At 42.5% G+C, this 27025-nt stretch overlaps 3 protein-coding genes across 3 annotated transcripts in view; all 3 read left to right on the forward strand.

Annotated features, from left to right (window-relative positions):
- The first annotated feature begins 3631 nt into the window (after positions 1–3631).
- Positions 3632–27025, forward strand: part of npffr2a (neuropeptide FF receptor 2a) — a 43167-nt gene continuing 19773 nt past the window's right edge. The window contains exons 1-3 of the mRNA XM_079515587.1: positions 3632–3736; positions 4053–4166; positions 21006–21340. Coding sequence (XP_079371713.1) covers positions 3717–3736; positions 4053–4166; positions 21006–21340 — 469 coding nt within the window. The 5' untranslated portion in view covers positions 3632–3716. The remainder of the gene's footprint in view (positions 3737–4052; positions 4167–21005; positions 21341–27025) is intronic.
- LOC306933652 (signal recognition particle subunit SRP54-like) lies at positions 5156–6610 on the forward strand (the record flags this gene model as incomplete). The annotated part of the gene is made up of 1 exon (XM_079515966.1): positions 5156–6610. The coding sequence occupies one exon, from the start codon at positions 5156–5158 to the stop codon at positions 6608–6610; it is 1455 nt and encodes a 484-aa protein (XP_079372092.1).
- Positions 9836–11236, forward strand: LOC306933653 (signal recognition particle subunit SRP54-like; the record flags this gene model as incomplete). The annotated part of the gene is made up of 1 exon (XM_079515967.1): positions 9836–11236. One exon carries the CDS (start codon positions 9836–9838, stop codon positions 11234–11236), a length of 1401 nt encoding a protein of 466 aa, XP_079372093.1.

A 27025-nucleotide genomic window follows, 5' to 3' on the forward strand; every position in this document is an offset into this window, starting at 1 on the left:
TTTGTCTATTTACAAATTTTCTTTGCTAACATGTTCAACTCAAAAATACTTAAATAAATAAATTGATGAACTCTTCTTGTCTTCTATAATAACCATGTGAAGAGAGATATTTGTTTTGTTTGTGTGTTAACCACAGATTTGTATAACTCAAATGGACTGCCCATGTCACTCACTGTGCAATCATGATGAGACTTTCAGTGAGTGATTCTCAAACATTTACATGAGATTAGATTCTATTCTCAAATAGCTGAAGAATAAGGGCTAAAGTGTTTCAACTGTTCCTCATTTTGCTGTGGACCCCCTTGGACGGACCCCATCAAGGACCCCACGTTGAGACAATGTGTTGCAGTGTGACTGGTCTGTTTAGGCTGGAGAGGCGAACCTGTCCCGGCAGAGCTGTGTGTTAGCCAAGTTCAAGTATGAGTCAAGCCATTGTAGTCAGTGTGGATGTCTTCCCACCCTGTATCACAGCAGTGAGTACTCCTACTCCCTGATCCATCTTTCCTCAAATGCTGTGTCATTGCTTCCTCGCCTGATGGAGGGATAAGTGGAGCCAGCTCTGAAAGCATGGCTGCTCAGACATGGAGAAATAGCTGCAGTGGTTCCTAACTTTTTTCCTTGGTAAATGGTAAATAGTGCATTTATATAGAGCCTTTATCCAAAGCGCTTTACATCAGAGCTGGACTGAGACAAAAATTCGGCCCGGACATTTTCGCGGAATTTGATCCAGACTGGCCCACCACTAACCAGCGCGCAGATACTCTACTGACTTTTTGGGTCGAGGCCCATACAAATACTTGAAATACAAGCCCTTAACACCACTACATTTACAGTAAATACATAAATGATACACAACCAACAGACAACTAATTTATTATTTGGCCCACACCGGCCCACCAGACGGTCGGTCCACGGACCACCGGGCATATGCCTGGTACGTCCTGTGGCCAGTCCACCCCTGCTTTACATAGATTGTGCATTAAATTCACACACCGATATACAACTATTATAGCTAAGAAGACGTGCGAATGCATTCACATATTTGTCTCTTCACTATTTAAAATACAACTTTTTTTTTCTTGTTGTGTACTGACAGTGTGCCAAAGGCAAATTTCCATTTTATGGAAGATTTAATAAAGTTTTCTTTATCTTTGCCACCCACCCCTCCTCTATAAATAATATACCTTTTGATGCTATAGTTTTCTTTTCTTTTCTTTTCTTTTTTTTGCAACTCTATCTTTAGTGGGACAGACTTCCTGTGAATTCGTGTGGTGTTTTCAGCATTCCAACGGTCTTTGAGCTGGCAGGGTTTAATGAGAGTGACCTTGACTAGCTGGTCCTGTTGGAAATATTTCATATTACACTGACCTCAAAAGCTCAAAGCACACACACTGGTATTGTTTGATAATATAGACTCCGCTACACCTACAGTATATAATTATGTGTAGATATTGTGTGTGTGTGTGTGTGTGCGTGCGTGCGTGCGTGCGTGCGTGCGTGCGTGCGTGCGTGCGTCATGAAAAACTGTTTTAGAATGTTGTTGATTTACTAGTAAATGCCTTCCACCACCACAAACTAAATAATTACATGGCCCTTGACTGTGTTAGTGAATAATGAATATCTATGACTCATGCCATGTGTGTTGACTTTGTCTTAACCCTTTACGTTAACCCTAACGTTTTCTTGTGCTTAGACTCAAGACGAAGGAATCTTTTTCTGGATTTACTAAAGGAAGGAAATAAAAACATGATTTCCCCTATAGAGACAATTCTGCATGATTATTTTTCCCCCATGCAGAGAGAATACATGCCTCACAAAAACACAGCCATATGTATATCTGCAGAGTTTTATGCGTAGGCCTACAGCAAACATGCTGTATAAAAGGGGATGATGTTGAAGTGGAAAAAGAGAAACTGTAGAGCCTCAAATTACTGGTGGTAGTACTTTTTCCTGCAGTGAAGTCTATTTTATAGCTTGGAAGAACAAAGCTTTACAGTGCTGGCACTAGCTGCCATCTGGTGATAAGACAATGAAATAACACCCTGAATCTAAGCCTAAGGGACACTTTTTCCTCAATGTTTTATCCTGTACTTCTTAGCAGGCCTTTTTCTGTGGCTAGAAGCATAGCAATGATGTTTGTTTACTTTACTCTCTTGTTGACAGTTGATGATTGTGCGTGTGCGACTGTGCGTGCATGTGTGTGTATGTATAGTATATAATTTCTGTTTATACCTTTACATAGATAGCACCCAAGGCGCCCAGCCCACATGGACTTATAGGACACACCATACAAATCATTGCTTCAGTATTGCATTGTGTACAAGAGACAGTTTTTACACACACAAAACATTCTGCCTTTTTTCCCACGCTTAAAAAGTCTGCTAAAGCAAAAATACCTTTCCTAAAACAAAATTCCAGTTTTTCATAGTCCTCTAACTAGAAAAAGTTAACACAGATGGTTGTCATTTTACAAAATAATACATGTCTTAATTCTTCATATAATGGGCAGTAAAACAAAAAAATAATTTCATTTTCAATTTCTTTCAAATCACACACTAGACACACTCTGTCCTCCTCAGGAGTACCAATGAATCTACCTGTTTCTAAAGCTAATATAGAAAAGTCCCAATTTCTTCAGCTAATAGCTTGAGACTTCATGAAAAAAGAAAAAGAAACGTATGTACGGCATTATGTAAGGCATTTCTTTCATTAGTTATTGTTTGCTTGTCATGGATTGTTTACTGTATGTATTTCAAATCAGAGTACAAAACACTGATTTTAAAATTGACATAAGGTAAGCAATCCATGACAAGCAAACCTACAGGAGGCCGATGCTCCATCTTTGGTTATTGAGAGCAGTGTTCCACCCACACAATTCCACCCACACCATCTTAAGACTGAAAGGGACCACCTCTCACCTCTCCCAGCATCAGTATCCCACAGGCTAATGAAATAACATTCTGTAAACAGCGTCTGTTCATTTGCATTATTTTTTAAGCGCTTAAGCCCTACTTATGGCATATGACAAATATGTAAAAATAGCCAATGCATAAGCTCAGCTCACAAGGACGCAATTCATAAACTCACACAAATGTTTGTGAAAAGTTCAGAACATTTTTGCAAATATAGGGATGCTATTATGTGAGGTTGAAAGTGGTTTAAAAATTATAATATACTAATAAAGAAGAGTCCTCTGGTAGCTTCCCATTGCATGAAAGAGTAGATGCTGGAGTATACTGTACACTGAGCTCAATCCTACTATAAATGCGCCACATCTCTGTGTGCGTACATGTGTGTGCGTGTGTGCGTGTGTGTACGGTTGTAATGCACGTAACTCGAGAACCGTTTGACCCACCGACTTCAAATTCGACACACGCGTTCCCCACAGGGAGTGCAGTGCCCGGTATCGAGTCGGTCGGACCCACGCTTCTCCAGAACCATCACAAAAGGCTCTGGTCAGGGCAGGCTCTGCCAGTGGGCCTAATGAGGCCAACTCCTTTCACCTGGGCCAGGCTCTGCCAGTGGGCCTAATGAGACCAACTCCTTTCACCTGTGCAATTTCCAGCCTCTGCCTCATCCAATTGAGGCTCAACCAATCAGGCTCTGCCAGTGGGCCGAATTGATTGCCAAGTACACTTTTTAGTTTGCAGTCTTCACACACAGGCACATACACAGATCTCCATGTGGGACAGCGGCTGACAGTTAAAACGGGTGCTATGACAACATATCTCTACAGGTCTAGTATTTACAATTTAACCAAGAGCTGTAAAGTGTGTGTGTGTGTGTGTGTGTGTGTGTGTGTGTGTGTGTGTGTGTGTGTGTGTGTGTGTGTGTGTGTGTGTGTGTGTGTGTGTGTGTGTGTGTGTGTGTGTGTGTGTGTGTGTGTGTGTGTGTGTGTGTGTGTGTGTGTGTGTGTGTGTGTGTGTGTTAAAAAGAAAAAAGATTTGGGACAAGAAATGTGCTTTAGCCACTTCAAAGAATGCAGTTATGGTCTCTAACTGGGTGTCTCCTTTATTTCCCCCACATCAATGTTAATACACTGTTGTCTGCAGGCGAGCGGTTTGCCTGGCATGGGATGAGATGCTGAACCATGACAAATTTAGAAGCTGCCAGTCTTGCTCTTCTGACGCCCAACAGCGAGGAGGTGCAGCTGCGGATTCTTCTGGGTGTGTAGATGCTCTTCGAAACTACAGAATGACTAGGGTTGAGATAAGGAAACTGAACATTAGACTAGAATAATGTGCAGCTGTGAAGGGCTTGCCACGCTCTCCACAGTAGGCTGCCACTACATCACACAATGCAAATTGCAAGAAAGCTAGATCCCTTGGCGGATTGTAGTAATGGGTGTTTCTTTCTGAGGGGTGAGTTTAACACATCTAGCCATTCTGGCTTTTTCTCACAAGGATCATATATCATTCTCTATATTAATTTACACAGCGACAGAGAAAATTAAAAGTTTTTGAAGAGCTATAGTGTAGATTCTGTCTTAACACAAACATATTGACAATGAATGGAGAATTTACATCATATATGTGTCTGAGCAAATCGGCTGTCGGTATGTTGGTGGAAACCCTTGGCCAATAAGGGACCACCATTCCTTGTGACGTAACTAAGGTATGTTTCAAGGTTGGTATAAGGTCAATAATTGATTAGAGCGCCCCTCACTTCACACAGGTGTGATTTTTGAAGGGCGCTAGGTGCTAGCCCCTCTTATATACAGCTTTTGTCCCCACACATCTCAAGATTTGCCATTGACAATGAAAGGGGAATTCAGGTCAAATGTCCACTAAATCTAATGGCAAATCTTGCCTATACGTATATGGGCATATCAGGTTTGTTGATGGTTATGCCTGAGTGAGTACAGGTTGTTATGGTTACCATTGTTGATAGTCAAATATGTCCACCCCCAAATATGGATATGGCTGACACATCATGAAATCATTGGAATGACAAGGAATGACAAGGGCATCCCGCAGTATAAAAAGACTCACGCCCATCAGATTTCATCATCCCTTCATCCCTTACAGATTCCAACATTAACCTCCCAAAACGAACCAGGGTCAAGAGGTTGCACGCATTAGATGCTGTTACCTCTGGTTAAGGTCTGATCAGTTGTTTTTATTTATTTACCGTAGAGAGACATTTATACGTCACCATGGTTCTAGCCGACCTGGGGCAGAAAATCACCTCTGCACTGAGGTCTCTAAGTAATGCCATTGTTATCAATGAGAATGTGTTAAACTCCATGTTGAAGGAGGTTTGTACAGCTTTGTTAGAGGCTGATGTCAATATTAAACTTGTCAAACGACTACGAGAGAATGTCAAGTCTGCCATTGTCCTGGAAGAGATACCTCCTGGTCTGAACAAGAAAAAGATGATCCAATGTGCTGTGTTCAATGAATTGGTTCAGCTGGTCGATCCAGGCGTGAATGCTTGGAATCCAACCAAAAGGAAAAACAACGTTATCATGTGTGTTGGTCTGCAGGGCAGTGGAAAAACTACGACCTGCTCTAAGATGGCGTATTTCTACCAAAGAAAAGGCTGGAAGACCTGTTTGATCTGTGCTGACACCTACAGAGCTGGTGCCTTTGATCAGTTGAAACAGAATGCTACAAAAGCCAGAATTCCTTTCTATGGAAGTTACACAGAGGTGGATCCGGTCGTCATTGCAAGAGAGGGAGTAGAGAGGTTTAAATCAGAGAACTTTGAGATCATCATTGTTGACACAAGTGGACGACACAAACAAGAAGAATCTCTGTTTGAAGAGATGCTGCAAGTTTCCAACGCTGTGCAACCAGACAACATAGTGTATGTGATGGACGCATCTATTGGCCAGGCCTGTGAATCTCAGGCGAAAGCTTTTAAAGATAAAGTAGACGTGGCCTCAGTCATCGTTACTAAACTGGATGGACATGCTAAAGGAGGAGGGGCCCTCAGTGCTGTTGCTGCCACTAAGAGTCCAATCATCTTTATTGGAACAGGGGAACACATAGATGATTTTGAGCTTTTTAAATCACAAGCCTTCGTCAAAAGATTGCTGGGAATGGGAGACATCGAAGGACTGATCGACAAATGTAAAGAATTAAAGCTGGACGACAAGGAAGAACTTGTGAACAATATGATACATGGTCAGTTCACTATGCGGGACATTTACGGAGTGTTCGAACAGAACGTGAAGAAGATGGGAACATCTGGACATGTTCTGCAAATGATTCCAGGTTTTGGCAATAGTGACTTGAGCAAAGAAAATGTACAGGAGACAAGATGGACGAAGAAATGTATTACCATCATGGACAGTATGAATGACCAGGAGTTGGATGACAAGGATTGTTCTAAGCTCTTCAATAAACAGCCGAACAGGATCCAGAGGGTTGCTCGAGGGGCCGGGGTTGCGACCAGTGACGTTCAGGTGTTACTGTCTTGGTTCTCCCAGATGGGCAAAAATATAGAAGGCATGAAACGGCTCTTTATGTCTAAGAATAAGAACCTGAATGCCAACCAGGTGGCCAGGATGATGAGGCCACGGTTCCTGCATCAAGTGGGTGGCATGGGTGGTCTCCAGTCCATGATGAGAGGCAACGGGAAAGACATGATGGTATTCAACATGTGACCATGGCCACACAGCATGACATATGATATGTGTGAAGACATTATAAAGATGATTTGATCTCATCTCAGTTGTTTAGCGTTTTGCGAATAGCTCTTCTTTTTCAAAGGAGGGTAAAAACAAACCACAGACCCTGTTTTGAAGGAAGAGAGGAGAGCCAGTCAAATCAACAAAATATAAAATCTTAGACAGGAGATGTGTGAGATGATGAACTCTACAATAAAACAATAAAGTTAAGTATATGTTCATACAAATAATTTACCTGAAATTATTCCTCTGTATTTGCCGTTGCTAACTACCAGGAAGATCAGCGTAGATTACCATGAAAACCTGCAAACCCTGTCCGTCAGTCGGTCGGTAACGCCTCCATATACGGTTGTCAGAACATCACGCCTCATGACATAAGGTCCATATATGGGCATTCCCAGACAATGCCCTAATACCATCCCTGTTATGCCAATACTGTATATGGAGATCCCTGATGTCATCGGTATTAAGCCCATATATGGGAATGTCAATATGGCCATATTGTGACAGTCTTATGATAACCTGTGTGGTTGCCTTGACGCGAGTCACACCTGCAAATGAACCAAGTTGGTACAACACATGGATCTCCAATCTCCATATGTGGAGCTGACTATCATCACCTGGATCTTCATATATGAAGATCACGACACTGACCTCATCAAACCCTGGATAGCCATTAGCCATACATACATGGTTTGACATACTAGATCTGCATATATGGAGCCGGCCAACATCTGACCTCACTGACACCAGATGAATAGTTTAACTCCTGCTTCTCAACTGTGCCGTATTAAGAAGCTCTGTTGTTTCAGCACGCGCTTCTCGCCCTCAGGGTGTCTTACTGGTATTGCAATCTGGTAATCAAGTTACTGTATGGGTCATTTGTAGTAATAATTGTGTCAAATGCGGTTTACTGGTATTGCAACCTGGTAATCAAGTTACTGTATGGGTCAATTGTAGTAATAATTGTGTCAAATGCGGTTTGACCCTATCTAGCATTCTAAGGTTTCGTTAAGGTTCAAGGTTATTTATTAGTGTCCCCGAAGGGCAATTGGTTTTACAGCAGGTCATAAGGCTTGAAACACATATAACATACATCAATCAAACCAAACGTATTGCTGCTGGTCGCAAGCGTGCGCTGCGCCCGGCCTACTTGCATCTTCAGAAGAAAAAGAAAGAGGTGGGGGGTAAGAAGGCTTCATATCACATTACAATTCGTGTCTCAGGTAGGGGGCAGAACATTAAAATAATAATAGTTTTGCTCAACTGGGATTCTAAATATTGGTCCATGGATTTTGTGTAGCTTGCTAAAATACTCAGGAGTAATAGGGATTTAAGTGTTTAAAAATGGTCTGATCTCTGACCTCTCAGAGAATTTCAGAATTCAGGCTGGAACCCAGGCTAGTTACTTTGTTCCTCGTGAGAAGAGACATCTACTGTATATGTTTAGGCCTAATGAGGTTTCATGGCTGTATTAGATCAAACGGGCCGGGGTACTATTTATGTGTTTTTCATCAAATAATAAAAATCACACTTGTGTGAAGTGAGGGGCGCTCTTATCATCATGACACCATCACATTCCGTGCTCAGCCAATCAAATCATCACATTCCATGTACAAACACACGCACACAAAGCTGTGCATATAGGAGGGGGAAGCGCCCTGCATAAATGGTAGAAAAATCCCCAACATAGATCTCTTTTCAATTTCAATTGATTACTACAGTATAATGTGGCCCTTTGGCCAATGGGAGTAAGATTCATTTGGTGACCATATGGCATGACCTCTTATGCCATGAACTGATACAATAGGGTGCCTAAGCATTTCGTACATGGCACCCTAAATTACGTATAAAGTCCCCCCCTATTTTTCCCTAGGCCTACTGTACACATTTTCCCTGTTCTTTTTTTAACTGTGTATGTGATGATTTCTTTTTTGCATAGAAGTGTATATTGGTATGTCTTTAAATGCTCTGATGAATTGAAAATGGAGGACCCTGATGTAAACAAGTCATAGTGCTTTTTCTGGTTGTATCCTTGTATCAGATTTTGTATTGACCTGTACCTTCATTGAAATGTACTAATTCAACAACAATTCAACAATTTTCACTCAATCAATCAATTTTAATCTGCTGAGAAAAATCTTGAAGCACTGCACAACATAAACAACTGCAGTAAAACAAAATATGTAATAAAATATAATAAAATAAGGAATAAAACAAGGGTGGGCTGCTATAAATACCATGACATGGGCTTAGAGTAGAGAATGCATTCCAGTAGTCATACATGTTGTTCTTCTTCTTAATCACTAGAGGACAGCCAAGAGCTGTGTAAAAGAATAAAGGAGGGAATAAAGGTGTGTGTGTGTGTGTGTGTGTGTGTGTGCGTGTGTGCGTGCGCCCACCACAATACTTTCACAGCTTAATATGCATGCAGTAGTAGTGGGTTTAAGTACTGCTGATGCTAAAGTATTTGAGCAAATCAAAGACATTTTGTACAAAATTCCACACATCCCAAATGTTTCAAATCTCCTCATGGTGCCTCTACATTTTACAACAGCCAACTTCATGTTTTGACTGCTGCATAATTGGGAATGGCTGACCTAGAACTCCATACAATATGGAGTTGGCTGACACATTGCGACATCATTGGGTTTTCGCAGAATCCAGGTTTGTTGATACTAGGTCGCCATAGTAACCCAATTTGTTTGAGTCGGTCCAGATTGTGTTTGATAATCATGATACTTGTACTCTAAGTCTGCCATCATGGACTCCATATGGCTGACCTAGCCTTGCCCAAATTTGCACATGTCCATATATGGAGCTGGCAAACACATTATGACATTGTTGGGATGGCAAGGGCATCCCCACCAGACAGTATATAATGAATCACATTCTCATAGAGTTTATGAACTTTGATCCAAAACCCATACTACATGTTCTGCTACTAGTCACCGGTCAGTGGGTCGGTCAGTTATCAATTTCTTGTTTGTGGGGATCAATTAGACTGGAGAGACATTAATACGTCTTCATGCCCATATATATGGAGCTGGCTGGCACATGGTGACATCATTGGGATGACATGGGCATTCCACAGTATAAAACGGCATTCTCAGAGAGTATATGAACCACACAGATCTCCATTAGTTCTCCAGCACGACTATCACAGAGACCACCATTCCAACGAGACATTAATGCGTCACCATGGTTCTAGCCAACCTGGGGAAGAAGATCACCTCGGCACTGAGGTCTCTAAATAATGCCATTGTTATCAATGAGGAATTGTTAAACAACATGTTGACGGAGGTTTGTACAGCCTTGTCAGAGGCTGATGTCAACACTACACTTGTCAAACGGCTACGAGATAATGTAAAGTCTGCCATTGTCCTGGAAGAGATGGCTTCTGGTCTGAACAAGAAAAAGATGATCCAATGTGCTGTGCTCAAAGAATTGGTTCAGCTGGTCGATCCAGGTGTGAATGCTTGGAATCCAACCAAAGGGAAAAACAACGTTATCATGTTTGTTGGTCTGCAGGGCAGTGGAAAAACTACGACCTGCTCTAAGATGGCGTATTTCTATCAAAGAAAAGGGTGGAAGACCTGTTTGATCTGTGCTGACACCTACAGAGCTGGTGCCTTTGATCAGTTGAAACAGAATGCTACAAAAGCCAGAATTCCTTTCTATGGAAGTTACTCAGAGGTGGATCCGGTCGTCATTGCAAGAGAGGGAGTAGAGAGGTTTAAATCAGAGAACTTTGAGATCATCATTGTTGACACAAGTGGACGACACAAACAAGAAGAATCTCTGCTTGAAGAGATGCTGCAAGTTTCCAACGCTGTGCAACCAGACAACATAGTGTATGTGATGGACGCATCTATTGGCCAGGCCTGTGAATCTCAGGCGAAAGCTTTTAAAGATAAAGTAGACGTGGCCTCAGTCATCGTTACTAAACTGGATGGACATGCAAAAGGAGGAGGGGCCCTCAGTGCTGTTGCTGCCACTAAGAGTCCAATCATCTTTATTGGAACAGGGGAACACATAGATGATTTTGAGCCTTTTAAATCACAAGCCTTCATCAAAAAACTGCTGGGAATGGGAGACATCGAAGGATTGTTCAACAAAATTAATGAATTGAAACTGGAAGACAATGAAGAGCTCATGAATAATTTGATACATGGTCAGATCACCATGCGTAGCATGTATGAACTGTTTCAGAATATGGGACCATTTGGACATTTTATGCAAATGGTTCCAGGTTTTGGCTTCATGAGCAAACAAAATGAACAGGATATATCGGCAAAACTAAAGAAACACATGACAATCATGGATAGTATGAATGACCAAGAGTTGGATGACAAGGATGTTCCTAAGCTCTTCAGTAAAGAACCCAACAGGATCCAGAGGGTTGCTCGGGGGGCAGGGGTTGCAACCAGTGATGTTCAGGAGTTACTGACCAAGTTCTCTCTGATTGGAGGCAGCATGGGGCTTTTTAAAGGTGGAAACATGAACCAGATGTTCAAGATGATGGACCCCCGAAACCTGAATCACATGGGTGGCATGGATGGTCTCCGATGTGATGAGATGCAAAGCGAGGATGTGGACTAGCTGACACCAACTCATGACTCCTGGGGGTGCATGTGTTTGGTCCGACGTACTAACAGTCGGCATTCAACGGACACCCTACCCCAAGCCCTAACCTAACCCTAACCTCACAGGGAAGCAACAGGTTAGTTTTAACCTGCCACGCATGTCGGGAGCCACGGGTGAGGTTTAACCGGCCACAGGTAAATTGTAACCGGCCACGCATGTCGGAAGCGACAGTGTTGTCTAACTAATGCCTGTCATACTGTTAATATGTCTAACCGACGTATGTACCCCGACTCTGGTAACACTGCCCTCCACTCAATCCTACTGCATCTATCCAGATTTTGCCTTGGGTCGGCTCCCACGGTATCGATTCCCTTTCATTCTGTTCCTTTTCTTTACTGTGCCAGAGATAGTCAAGGTCAAGGAGTGTCTCCTTCTTGCCAACTGATTGCATGTCTCACAGGCATGGTCGCGTGATTCAATACTACGTCCGTCTCTAGACATGGTAACGCCCCACCTTCTTCTGATTGGCCTACCGACACTGCCCGTCTTACCAGACCTTCCTCCGAGGTGGCCCCGCGGGAACTTAATACTTCTTACTATAGCCCCTCCCTACTACTAGTCGGAGGGAATTAGGTGTCATGGTCCATCGCCACAATAAACAGGAGGAGGGCCAGGATATCAGCCTGTATGGGATGCCTGCAAGTAGTTCAAGAATATTTAGTGTCCCCATCGTGGGTCAGAACCTTGACTCGAAGCCAACTATAATAGCTTGCTGCTATCATGTGCACCATCTTCTCGGGAACACCATAGGCCTGCAAAATGTACATGGGTTCATGGGTGTATGGTCAAAGAGGTTTTGAAGTCAAGAAGGGGTTCACAACTGTTGACAGGTTCTGCTCCCTGACACCTTTCAGTATCCTTCCAAGAGCCACTATCTATCTTTGGGTGAAGCTCAGCAGGGGCTCTAACATTGGTCTAAGGCAGCAGAGAGAGAGGGTGGTTAATTGTCCTTCTTAGTTAGGACACCTGACCAATATTGGACCAATGATCATTGTTCACTGCAGCTTTGTATATGTTTGGTTGATAAATTCCAGGACTTCATCTGCAGCAGTGATTATCAAAGTTTTTTTCAAGGACCCCCATAATGTACAAATGCAACCAATTTGTACATCTCTCAAAGTTACAAACCTGTAAGGGTCCATTTGGACCCTTACAGGTTACAGGCACATATCTACTTTAGATTCTAAAGTAGATATACTTTAGATTCTAAAGTAGATATGTGGATGGAATATCACATTGGATGGAATAACACATGATGTTCTAAAGTTTAGAACATCAGGTGTTATTCCATCCAAAATGTTAAATTAAGTACAGTACTTAGTTACTTTCCACCACTGATGATACGGTGTGAATCGGCCATACTGTCAAAAACAATGAGTAAGAAATGTACTGTGATATCAGAAAAGAAGCACAATGGTTTCAACAAAAATAAATGTTTCACTCTATTTGTATTTTATCTCAACAACAATCTCGATCTGAATTCATTTTGATCATCGCTGGCAATAATGTGTTTTATCACTTTGTGGTCAGACTGAATAAATACAGTATGCATTCCTTTTGGAAAATGTAGTGGACTGTCTGACGTTTGATATTTATATTTGACTAATCATCGCAATTTAATAGTTTCACTTTAAATGTACAGGTTAACCATGTTAAACCTGTTAACCCTATTTTGGGATTTGTCTAAATTTGTTAGACGTTAAGAGAACTATTTAATTCAAAACATACCACAAAAAGTTTGTAGATTGCTATATTTTCACTATTTGTCTTGCAAAAGAATAGTAGGACGACAAATAAGATAGGAAGTAACTGTTTAGGACAATGTACTGTAGGCACTATCCATCCATCCATCCATCTTCAACCGCTTATCCATAGTCAGGTCGCGGGGGCAACAGCTCCACCAGAGTGTTCCAGACTTCCCTCTCCAGAGCAACATTAGTGACTTCATCCTGGGGGATCCCGAGACGTTCCAAGGCCAGTGAGTCGATGTGCTTCCTCCAACTGCGACTTGGCCTGCCCCGGGGTCTCCTCCCAGTGGGACGTGCCTCGAGGACCTCCCTAGGGAGACGCCCGAGGGGCATCCTAACCAGATGCCCGAACTACCTAAGCTGGCTCATATTTGCCATTGACAATGAAAGGAGAAAGTAGGTCATATGTCCGCCAAATATGACGTAGGCCTAAATTTGTGGCAACACAAACATTAAATACTATATTGACAATGAAAGGCAAATCGGCGAACCAATCACATAACTTCAGTTGTTCATGAGATGATGTATGATGATGTATAATGATAAGAGTGCCCCTCACTTCACACAGGTGTGATTTTTACAGAATGGACAACATATAGATTGCTCATTAACATTGTCCCATTTCTTATGAGCCACAGCCCATCAGCCTATTTGTTTGATGTAAAGTTGGCAAATGGTATAGATTCATACAGTGGTGGAAAGTAACTAGGTACTTTTACTTAAGTACTGTACTTAAGTACAATTTTGAGGTATACTTTACTTGAGTATGTCAAATTTTCTGTACTTTTACTTACTCCACTACATTTCAGAGGCAAATATTGTACTTTTACTACACTACAATTATTTGACAGCTTTAGTTACTAGTTACATTGTACTGTACACTGTACATTTTGATCATTATTACAAAACCCTAACCCTTACATTAACCACTTCAGCCCTATACACATTTCGGTCATTTGAAAATAGCCGATCTACAAACGCACAATGCGTTGCGATGCGACACATTGTGAGATTGTAGATCTGCCTTTTCCGAAAGATGAATATATTTGAAAACTTGAAATGAGACATTCTACATAATGAGTACTTTTTCTTTTTGTTACATTTTGATACCAATACTTTTGTGTACATTTTCGATTCCGGACTTCTACTTGTAACAAAGTATATTTCAATATTGCAGTATTTATACTCTTACTTAAGTAAAACCTGTGAGTACCACCACATGGATTCATAGTACCTCTCAGGCTCACTCACTTGAGCAGTTTTGTCATACTCGAGGACACTTCGACACAAAGCCAGAGATTGAACCTACTGCCACTCTGCCTGACAACTAAGTGATGCAAAAGTGACTTGTGAATAATAATCTTTGGAAGCTGTCAAAAGCTGTCAAAGTCTTGAGATGATGCAACACCTTGATAAGATAAATCTTTATTGATCCCTGACGGGAATTCAGGTGTCACCAGCAGTGAGAATGATATACAAAAGAGACAGATATGAATGAGTGTAAAGATAACATTTTTGAATATTGAGCTGTTAGATCTAGATATCTGCAATGGATCTCTGAATGAGTGAAATACACTGTGTGACTGTGGACTTCCCTTCCTTCTCCAGTGTACGTGTTGCTGTTCAGCACCTGTAAAACATTATTATTGGGATGTGCGTGCTTCCATTTGGTCTCTATTATAACATAATTATGTGTAGTCTATCAATACAGTGAATATATGATCAGAGTGACTCACTGCCAGTGCCTCAGCCTGATGACTTAAAAGTCTAATATCTCCCCCAGTCCATCTGATATCCCTTTGGTCTATAGTTAAGATATTGGACTTTCCATGATTGAACGATATTGGTTGGGTGTTGTTCAGCAGTTGAATGAGCTCTTCAATATGGAGTTCGAACCTGACCCTATGTGTCTGATTCTTGGACTGCCTGATAATAAGATTGTTAACAAGTTCCATAAACGTTTGTTTATGCTGCTATAGGAAAAATATTCTGCTGTCTTGGATTAATGAGAAACCACCAAAAAAGAAAGATTGGCACAAAATAATCATGCAGTGCATGCCGTTGGAATTCTTAACCTGCCTGCAGCCCACAACAGATGCCTTCTATAAAATATGGGACCCATATTTGCATTTTATTGGCCCTCAATTAGCTGCCACCTTAACCATATAGGGTTCCTTGACATAAGCGATACCACTAACCTTGATCGATAGGATCATCATTCTTTATTTATTTACTTTATTTTAATTTACCTTCTGCTGTGGGTATTAATACTATTATTGTATATGTGAATGAATGAATAATAATACAATTAAATATAAAGAAGGGTGACTAAAGAAAAAAACAACGTCAAATAACATGTTGGGCCACCACGAGCTGTCACTCTCAGAACACCTTTAATGTGTGAAGGGGTGAAAGCCCAAGACATTTCCCTTGTGGGCAATAAAGTTTACCTTGACCTTGTGCCTTGGCAGGTTGTGCAAGGATGCCCTGTGATTGGCCAGTCGCTGTGATTGACAGCCTAAACCTAGCCCTAACCCTAACCTTAACCTCAGTAAAACCCTAACCCTAACCTTAACCTTAACCTTAACCTCAGTAAAACCCTAACCCTAACCTTAACCTCAATAAACTTAACGTGGTTATAAGCACAACCCAGGCAAGTTACAACCCTGGTGCCTTGGCTTGGCATAGTCTGGAGGGATGGAATACCATTTGTCTGGTGTTAGCCTATCCCTGTGTTTAGATTGTCAGTGGAGTCATCATGTGTCCTGTTAGTCCCTGTATTTCTAAGTCAGGTCATCATTCTAAGTTATTGTGTGTCTTTTGATTTTGTCTTTATGCTTGACCTGCCCTGTTTCCCGAGTCCATGGGACTGTATGCAAGTTAATTATAGCCTATTCACTCTTTTGAGTTTCCCGTGTGGCCTTACTTCCTTGGTCCTCTTGCTTTTGGGTCCTATAGTAATAGTAGTAGCCTATACTCCATTACTCCTCACTCTGCACCCTGACTGACAGTAGCCTAAACGCACAGCCGAAGTCCAAGCTTGAGGAACGAATCTTTTGATTGACGTCAACGAATTGACGTCAGCTAACATTTAGAGTCGGCATGCAGCTACCAGCTAGAAATATAGCCTAAGTATAGTAGTAGTATAGTAGTAGAATTCCATCACTCTCTCAACCATTAGCCTGCTGCACGTGTTCCTCCCGCCCACTGTCTGCTTGACGTCACGGCACCAAATACAACATAGCTTTCTCCAGTTGCGCGCAGACTGAGCGGAGACGGTTGGCTTAAGATCCTGACTGTATAGATATAGCCTATGATACTAATTGGACTGCAGCCTCTCAGCGACGCACATCCTCGGAGTAAACTATGGGGTTTGCCTTTATTTTTGAAGCCCGTCTGATTTTTGAAAGTGCAGCCTACATGCTTTAGGCCTACTTGTCACCACCAACAACTGGCACATTTAACATTAGATAAGGTAAGGCAAAGTTATGCAATTATGTGGATACATTTGCAACTGAGCATAATTTATGCCTATATAGAGTGATTGTTTTACTTCTTTAAATTCAAATCTGCAATAAAAACGGTCTTGGTATAGTTATTATATAAACGATAGAAATATAGGGACCATGCAGGCTATACTTATTTTTGACTTGAGGACGGTGTGTTGAGTTCGATAAGGACTTCAGTTGCAACTCAATTCCCTTAGCGGAATGTTTGATTCCCGCTTGTCTTCCGTTTGTGCCATACCGCTGCTGTCTCCCGGTTTAACTGCTGAACACCAAAGCGCACCAAAGCTAATGCGTCTTTACGCACAGTCCCGTTTTGGATGTAGGTCGATTTTTAATAAAATATGGATGGATATTTCACAAATAACAGCCTTTGGGCTATTGTTGTTGACCACAAAGTATAGCCTACGAGCGTAGCACGGATACATCCCGATCAAATAAGCCTATACTACGAAGTATACGAATAGAAAGTCGCATCTCACCTATATCACTTTTATATGATCTGATACGCTGTACAATATGCAGCCTTTAGTGTCAAATTCATTTTTGAAGCATAAATTCCCCCAACAGAAGATGTAGCAAACGACTCGGTTAAGTTATAGCCCAACTGTCCAACACATTTTAGAAGTGAGTGATTTGATATTGTGTGTGTGTCGTGTGTGTGTCGTGTGTGTGCGTGTGCGTGTGCGTGTGTGCCCGCGTGTGCGAGTGTGCGTGCATGCATGTGCTGTTACTGCTGTAAATACGATTAATGCTTTATTATTTACTTGGTTATTTAATTAGTTATTTGATTATTAAGCAGTTATAAGTAAGGTCATTCTCTTCCATTCTGAAAGGATATTATTTAATTAAAATGTGGTGCCATGTTTTGTTAAATAAAAATGTATATATTATTATTATTATTATTATTATTATTATTATTATTATTATTATTATTATTATTATTATTAAAATGTTATATTCTGATTAGTGATATATAATTTCCCTCACCACCCCCACAAGTTTCTCAGCTTCAATTCTAGTTCCATTTCTCTACTCCCTACTCTTCCAATTAACGGGTTGGCTCTTTACCCCCCACCACTTCCAATTTAAATTGTTTATCCTGTAGGCTACTGTATGGGCTCTCTCTCCTGATTGGATAAAATAGGTACCTGACATTTTTATTTCAGCACGCAAGAACTGGAGAGACACAGGGAGACATGTAAGCACTGATGTTAAGATTAACACACTGTGGCCACTCTCAGATATCAGGGGATGTGAAATGTCCCAGGCGAGGAGATCTGAACAGATTGCTGCTACAGCGTGAATCCTTTTGGATTTACACTTTAAACACAATAGTCCCCAAAAGGAATGAACGAGGACATTCCCACCATAGCCACATTTTAGAATGTCTTTATTGTAACTATGACGATGTATATAGGCTATATATATCTGAATTGTTGCCCAAGTAATAATACCTGATTTATAATAATTATATATAGATTCTATTAATCATTATGTCCATTTATGCTTATTCCACTGTTGTGGATTTGTAAAATGTGAAAAGCTGTATGTAGATTAATTGATTTGATGACCAATCAAATCAAATCAAATCAAAGTTTATTTGTATAGCACATTTACATTGACCGAAGACAAACCAAAGTGCTGAACAAGAGCATGTAAAGAAAAGAAAAGAAAAAACAAAAAAGCAAAGCAACAAGTGAGAGCAGAAGTATTATACAAACATGGTATAAGACGGGTATATGCGTTTTCAACTTTTCAGACAACATTAAAAGCCAGGGAGAAAAAGTGGGTCTTTAGGAGAGATTTAAAAACACCCAGGGACTGGGCAGAGCGAATGGGAAGGGGCAGGGCATTCCACAGTGTGGGACCGGCCACAGAGAAGTCTTGGTCACCTCTAGTGACACATGAGGTTCCGGGCACAATCAAAAGCAGTTGGTCAGCTGACCTCAAGGGTCTGGCTGGGACATATGTTTTAATGAGCTCGCAGAGGTAAGGGGGGGCAAGCCCATTTTGGGCTTTGAAGACAAACAATAATAATTTAAAATCAATTCTAAAGCGAACTGGGAGCCAGTGTAGGGAAGCAAGGACAGGTGTAATATATGATCGCGCTTTTTCTTTCCGGTAAAGGAGGCGGGCAGCAGCATTTTGGACGAGTTAACTTGTAGGCGCCTGATAGCAGATTGATCGATTCCAAGGTACAGGGCTGGGGCGGTAATGCAACTATTTGGATGCCAACCGCCATAAAACCCCACGAAGAAGAAGAATGTACACAGCATTACAGTAGTCAATCCGCGAGGAAATTAAGGCATAGACAACTTTCTCTAGGTCTGAGGGTGGTAGATAGGCCTTGATCTTGGCCAGCAGCCTTAGTTGGAAAAAGCTAGCTTTGACAACGGCACTAATCTGCTTATCAAATTTGAATTTGTTGTCAAAGAGCACTCCTAGGTTTTTGACAAAGGGGCGAGTGTTGGCGCTCAGTGGGCCAAGGTCAGCGTTGGGATAGCTTGGGGCATGATCAAAAACCAGCACCTCAGTCTTTCCCTCGTGTTGGTTCCACCCACTGACTAGTAACGTGACCCGTGGGTGTCTATTTAAATGGGTGGATCACTCACATCTTGGCTCGAAACGTCGTCAATAAAGTATAACTTTTGGGGCAGATGAGTGTGCAGGTTCTTTTCTCTTTTTCATCTAATCATTGCCAATTTACTGTATACTATGTTTGGAGTCCTTTGGACAAGACAATCGGAGGTGTACATTTCGTAGTTGCTCTACTAGAGCTCTGATGTGCCGGTCCATAAAACAGATGAGAAACATGAGTAGGCTACTCTATACATTTAAAAAACTGTTTGAGATAGGGGAAAAATAAAAAAACACTATTTTCAAAAGTATAAAGGTTATGTTTTCTTAAAATATCACAATGATGCCATTTTATTGGTTTCATGGTCCATGATTTTTATTGCCCGTTTGTATATTGAAGTTATAGGTTTTTAATACGGTTTGAAAAGCGTGTGAGCACGATGTATTGCAATTTGACAAGTGTAGGAGTATCAAAGAATTCACTCTGAATCAGAATGACCTTCATTGTCACATCACAGGGGCAAAGAAGTGTGACATTTGTTTTTGCACAAGCTCCATCGTTAATTTTGTTTTCATGAAGAGAAAAAGAAAAGCGGGCAGGGAGGAGAGCAAAGATAAAATGAAATCAAACAGTAAAAATGAAAAACCAGTAAAGGTATCTGCATATTAACACATAATCCAATTGGTACATTATGTGCACAAGGTTAGACAAGGTGCATAAGGTTATAGACACAAAGTTGGCAGCACTTCGATAGGTCCACATATAAACTGTAACAGCAGGTATGAGACATTAAGGTGCGAGAGATTGTCAATCCATTGTGAGATAAACAGTCATGATTCTGAATGGTTCTACCAAGAGCGTGATTTGAAACAAACAACTGGTGTATAGTTCTTCAATGCTATACCATTGTCACACATGAACAACATGTAATGGAATGTAAGATGCAATAAGACAATTTATATACGGTATATGTCTTTCATTTTCCCAGGGAATCCTTGGCCCTTATTCATATTGGCTATATATATTCTATATTGGATTTTACCCATGCAGGACATGTTGATTATGAGTCCTGTCATATTTACCAGCTGAATAATACAACATGTCTTGTAGCCCTGTCATTATTTACAATTTAATATGATGGCAGGCTTGGCAGCAGTAGTGATGAATGTGATGTCACACTTCAATAACTTATCAGTTATCACTGTTGTTGAATTTCTGCAAAACCTTAGCTTGATAGGGTTTGAAGACACTAAACTTCTATTGGTGTGTAGGACACAAGTCTTATTTATACTGTATGGGATGAGGTAAGTTTTGACTGATAAGGCTGATTTATTAAGGGAAATGATAGTTGGGCTGGGTATAAACTTATGGGGTCCCCCAGGGGTTTATACTTGGTCCCCTCTTTTTCCCCTTCTATTTTCTCTTCACCACAAATAGGCAATCTACAAACTCATGTGTAGCAACGCATTAGAAACATCACAACAAAGATGAGTTAGATGACTACTGTATTTCATAAGCCATTGGGGCAGCAGTGGCTCAGTGGTAGATTAGCCGGTAGAGCAGCTGATGGGTTCCCAGTTCGATCCCGGGCTCACCCAGAGTTAGTGTCAAAGTTTTCTTGAGCAAGACACTGAACCCCTATAATTGCTCCCGATGTGCAGGTTGGTGCCTTGCATGGTTTCCTCTGCCATTGGTGTATGAACGTGTGTGTGAATGCGTGCATGTGACAATCTATGTAAAGCGCTTTGGATAAAAGCACTAAATGCACCATTTACATTTGCCCAAAGCTATTTAAACCTCCCTCTTTCTTAACCGACTAGCATTCTAACAGAAAGTGTTGTGGTATATGAAGTGAAAAAGTGAAAAATGTATTCTCTTGTTTTCTATAGGTCTAAGATGAAGGAAGGATTTGAGAACAACTTCACCTTTTTGTATGATGACTGGATGTTTTCGAACACCTCAAATGAATTCTTCACACCCAAGACAAACGTCACTTATGTTGGATTTTACCTGCATCAGCTGTCCATAGCTGCCATCTTCATTGTGTCCTACATGCTGATCTTTCTGGTTTGCATGGTAGGAAATGGAGTAGTGTGTTTCATTGTACTGAGGAGCAAGAACATGCGGACAGTCACCAACCTTTTCATCCTAAACCTTGCCGTTAGTGACCTCTTAGTCGGAATCTTCTGCATGCCCACAACGCTTCTTGACAACATAATAACAGGTGAGCATGCATGTCTCTAAGGAATCTTTGCTGCATGATTAGAGATGCTTGCTTCCAGTATACAGTATACTATACATGGCCTCAATATGGCCATGTATAGTATACTGTATACTGGAAGCAAGCATCTTTTACTTTACTTGAGCATTTACATTTTTATTTTATTATTTATTTACACTTTCTACTCCACTACACCCCAGGCAAATAATGCACTTACTATAGTTAATTTGTAAATTTTGGTCATAATTACAAAACATACTACTGTACAGTAACCATTTTGCACATTTGGAAACCAAAGTACTAACATTTTAATACAGGACTTTTACTAGAGTAGAGTAGAGTATTTTTATATATTGGTATTGCTAATACAAATCTTAGTACTTGAGTCAGAACCAATGGACGGATCAAGGTGAAAACATGCCCTGTGCACAAAATCAAAAGGCCCCTGTGCATGTGCACACATGGCACAAGCCATAATTCGTCCATGGTCAGACTCTCTAATCCTTACTAAGCCTCTGTAATACTTAGAGACTTACATTTGGCAAATTGGCAGTAAGTGGTAAGGTAGGTGTGTACACTATTATTCATTAGAGACATTAGAGACCTGCCTTTAGTTTATTTCGGTTTGGTTTTGATGAGCTATTTTCGGCGAAGATATTTGGTTTATAGAGAAAAAGGAGGGGGCCTAGTATAGAGTTATGCGGGAGCGCCTACTGAGTGGCAAAAAATCACACCCGTGTGAACTGAGTGGTGCAACTCCGTGTGGGGGTCCCCGGTGGGTCCCCGGAACTTCCAGACCCACAGGAACGCGGTCAGGGTGCCAGTCCGGTTCCGGCGAGCCGCCCTGTGTCCGAAACGGTCGAGAAATGACAGAGTTACTGTGTGGGGGAATTAGCAGACAACACTCTCTCTCTCTCTCTCTCTTTCATGCACACTCCAGCTACACATTTGAATTAGCAGGCAACAGTGCAACACTATCTCTCTCTCTGTTTCTAGCACAACAGCACCACTTTTGCCCCTGTTGGTACCTTAAACACAGGGACATAATTATACGGACATAGGGATGGACGGACGGACATAGGGACATTGCTGTTCCTTGGAGTGGCTGCACCACTCAAAAATACTTTCTGGCCTTGACCTCTCATACATCCAAACAGAAAAGTCCTATCTGATCTGCATTCAACAACGGTAAAAGACGTTAAATTCACTTTGCCACTCACTTTGCCACTCGATTTGCCACTCACTTTGTACATGCGCATACCCTCTATAGACCTCTCAAGGGGCTGCGGCCAGTCAACAAAGTATATACGGTTAAATTAAATATATATTTATATAGTGGTGAAATGAAACAATAGTGGCTGATAGAGAGATCATGCAGCTTTTGTTTTTCTATGTATAGCTGCTTCATCTTCGAGAAAAGCATATTGTATGGTTCCATTGAGGGGAAGTGCACAATAAAAACATTCTAAACACATTTGTATTAGACATTATGTTTCAATGAAAAGCACACAGAAAGAAATGTCAAGGCTATCAAAAAACAATAAAGTCAAAGACTTATTTCCATTGTGGTCTTTGCTCTTGGACAAACAAAACATTACAACAAAGAAAAGGACAGTATTGTCACAGTTTATTAAAAGAAAACCCTGTTCCAATATCAAATGGAGTCATCTAATACCTTACATTGGTTAACTACTACTAAGATGGTGCTTAAGTGGTTAAATAATTTGTAAAACCCACAGTGGAGCCTAGAGTGCCCCTATGGGCCATATAGCTTGCAGTGTTTATGTTTTGATGGGCTGCCATTCATGCTGTATTATGTTGATAGTCCACCATGTTGATAGTCCACCATGCCATGCTGTATAATGTTCTGTTGGGCCGCCATATGGTGATAGTGTCAAGGCAATAAAAGGGTACAATTGTAATGTGTCTTGCTTTTCGCTCCCTACACACGAGAGAGAGAGAGAGAGAGAGAGAGGAGAGAGAGAGAGAGAGAGAGAGAGAGAGAGAGAGAGAGAGAGAGAGAGAGAGAGAGAGAGAGAGAGAGAGAGAGAGAGAGAGAGAGAGAGAGAGAGAGAGAGAGAGAGAGAGAGAGAGAGAGAGAGAGAGAGAGAGAGAGAGAGAGAGAGAGAGAAAGAAGAGAGGCAAAATGTGTTATTTACCTTAAGTCTCTTAGAATAAAAGACTAGTTCATGGGGAGGGCAACTTTGACGATGGCGAGGGCCACTATATTTCCACACTCACTCCAGAAGGCCACGTTGCATATTACTCATAGGAAAAATAGCTGATCTACAAGCTCAGTGCGACGCGTTTTGAGCTTGTAGATCAGCTATTTTTGCTTTTTCATTGAAATCCTGATTTCTTTTTTTGCTGTTTTTGAATTGGAATCCTGAAAGTAATTTTATTTCAAGTCCCTTTGGGGGAAAAGTCCCTTTGGGGGAAAAGTCCCTTTGGGGGAAAAGTCCCGTTGGGGGAAAAGTCCTGTTGGGGGAAAAGTCCTGTTGGGGGAATTTCACCAACAGGCAAGAAACACTTAGTCATTTTTAGCCAAACCAGCGCCTGAACCAGGCGCATATTTATTTGACATTTGCGGTTCAACATTGATTTTATTACTCATTTTTGACTCATGTATTTATTTATTTGATGCTGTCTCTTCTCTGGCGGTTTCCCCCTCTCCAGTACATCAGCGTCTGCAACACGTTAGAGATAGGAAAAGTGTTAGAAAATACACAACCATACATTGAAATTAATTATGTGTTTTGGGGGGCATGTTTTACCTGTCTGAGGTCGTCGCTTTGGTGGGCGCCCCATGCGCTTAGGCCCGGAGATAGCTGGAGGTCTAGGATTTGGTGGGCGCCCCATGCGCTTAGGCCCGGAGATGGCTGGAGGTCTAGGCTTTTCGTGGGAAATAATACGATGCAGTGACACGCGTAGCTCTTTTCGTAGGACCGGTGCAGCACTTTGGTTCCTTTGGGGACTGGCGGATCTGCCTTGTTGTGGGGGGTCTTCTTCTCCCATCATGGCCCGGTCAAGCATTTCACGTGTTGACCTCACTTCAGAAGGTGTTCTGTTTCCCACGTAGTATCGATTCATCGTGGCGAGTGAGTGGCCCATGCTCCTGCTTACTTGGCCTTGTTCCTCCAGAGTGAAAGTCCGGTCGGACAGCGTCCCAGTCATGTTTACCCCGCTGCGGTTAATACAGCGGAGATAAGCTTGCTTGACGTGACAGCCCATCTTACACATTGGCCTCCCCGTAGCCGTGAAAAAGAATGTCTGATGTACATCATCATGCGAATAGCCGGTCATTCGCCCCCATTGGTGCATAAACCTTAGGAGCCAGCGCTCTTCTTCCTGGGTCAGCATCAGCCGTGCAGCCCTGTACGTGCGCCGTGTCTTGTGGTGATCCAGGCGGATGATTCTCGTGCCTTCCCCCGCAGACACGTTGGTACAAACATCAGCCTTGGTCATGTGAAGAAAGCATCCTTTTCTCAAGCCGCTAATTGTAACATAGTAACCGACCATCAGTCCGACGCAGGCCCGGACCGCCACACCGCATTTCGGATCGTCTTCAATGCGTTTCAGGGCCTTGGGTATCATGTGTACAGCAGCGGATCTGAACCTTTGCAGTTTGGTTGCACATAGCATTCTCTCGCTCTTCGCCTCCATTACTTTAAATCTGTGCCTTGCTATCCGCTCCCCCAGATCCTCTCTCTCCAGCCTCAGCCACCGCAACACTTTGTTTAAGTCATTCTCTGAGGCACATATTCCCGCAGGCCTGCGCTCCTTCAGATAAATTATGAATCTCCTCATATCTTGAATGTAGTTGTTTACCGTCGTGGGCGCCCAACTGGTGTTGAGGCGCTGGAACCAGGCGATGAAACGCTGTCTGTCACTGATATATCCCAGATGGGCCGCGGGGGTCCCCGGACCGCTGCTCGCGGCGGGGTCTGTGTCAGCTACTACTAGCACCGGCTGCTCCTCTGCCATGAACATCAGGAAAAGCTCCACATGCCTCGTACTCTGTCGCATATTCTTTCTCTTTGGTTGGCTCGGGCAGGAAGGCAGGTGCTCCTGCTGGAAGTCACAGAGTAGAGCTGCAATGTCGTTGAATTCCAGCATGGTGTGTTTTCAAAAACAGATAAACAAACACTGTACGATAAACACGGATAAACACTGTCATGTACGGTGTGAGAAGAGCCAGCCATCTTTTAGCTCTACCTCTGCCCTTTTTATGCTCCACTTCTCGGTGGCAGATGCGGATGGGGAAACAAGCGGCGGCCTCCAGCGGCCACCACGGGGCAAGACTGTTAACACATGCAGCCACCTTCAAGGCTAGCTCCCGCCGCGGAGTCCCGTTGGGGAAAAAGTCCCTTTGGGGAAAAGTCCCTTTGGGGGAAAAGTCCCTTTGGGGAAAAAGTCCCTTTGGGGGAAAAGTCCCAAAAGTCCCGTTGGGGAAAAAGTCCCAAAAGTCCCGTTGGGGAAAAAGTCCCTTTGGGGGAAAAGTCCCGTTGGGGAAAAAGTCCTGTTGGGGAAAAAGTCCCAAAAGTCCCGTTGGAGAAAAAGTCCCTTTGGGGAAAAAGTCCCTTTGGGGGAAAAGTCCCAAAAGTCCCTTTGGGGGGAAAAGTCCCTTTGGGGGAAAAGTCCCTTTGGGAGAAAAGTCCCGTTGGGGAAAAAGTCCCTTTGGGGAAAAAGTCCCAAAAGTCCCTTTGGGGGAAAAAGTCCCTTTGGGGAAAAGTCCCAAAAGTCCCTTTGGGGAAAAGTCCCTTTGGGGGAAAAGTCCCTTTGGGGGAAAGGCCCTTTGGGGAAAAAGTCCCAAAAGTCACGTTGGAGAAAAGGTCCCTTTGGGGGAAAAGTCCCTTTGGGGGAAAAGTCCCTTTGGGGGAAAGGCCCTTTGGGGAAAAAGTCCCAAAAGTCACGTTGGAGAAAAAGTCCCTTTGGGGGAAAAGTCCCAAAAGTCACGTTGGAGAAAAAGTCCCTTTGGGGGAAAAGTCCCTTTGGGGGAAAAGTCCCTTTGGGGGAAAAAGTCCCAAAAGTCCCTTTGGGGGAAAAGTCCCTTTGAGGGAAAAGTCCCTTTGGGGGAAAAAGTCCCAAAAGGCCCTTTGGGGAAAAAGTCCCTTTGGGGGAAAAGTCCCTTTGGGGGAAAAGTCCCTTTGGGGGAAAGGCCCTTTGGGGGAAAAGTCCCAAAAGTCACGTTGGAGAAAAAGTCCCTTTGGGGGAAAAGTCCCTTTGGGGGAAAAGTCCCGTTGGGGGAAAAAGTCCCAAAAGTCCCTTTGGGGGAAAAGTCCCTTTGAGGGAAAAGTCCCTTTGGGGGAGAAGTCCCGTTGGGGAAAAAGTCCCAAAAGTCCCTTTGGGGAAAAGTCCCTTTGGGGAAAAAGTCCCAAAAGTCCCGTTGGGGGAAAAGTCCCGTTGGGGAAAAAGTCCCAAAAGTCCCGTTGGGGAAAAAGTCCCGTTGGGGAAAAAGTCCCAAAAGTCCCGTTGGGGAAAAAGTCCCAAAAGTCCCGTTGGGGAAAAAGTACCGTTGGGGAAAAAGTCCCTTTGGGGGAAAAGTCCCTTTGGGGGAAAAGTCCCTTTGGGGGAAAGGCCCTTTGGGGGAAAAGTCCCTTTGGGGGAAAAGTCCCTTTGGGGGAAAGGCCCTTTGGGGGGAAAAGTCCCTTTGGGGGAAAAGTCCCTTTGGGGGAAAGGCCCTTTGGG

Source organism: Electrona antarctica (genome assembly GCF_951216825.1).
Source record: "Electrona antarctica genome assembly, chromosome: 12".
NCBI lineage: Eukaryota > Metazoa > Chordata > Actinopteri > Myctophiformes > Myctophidae > Electrona > Electrona antarctica.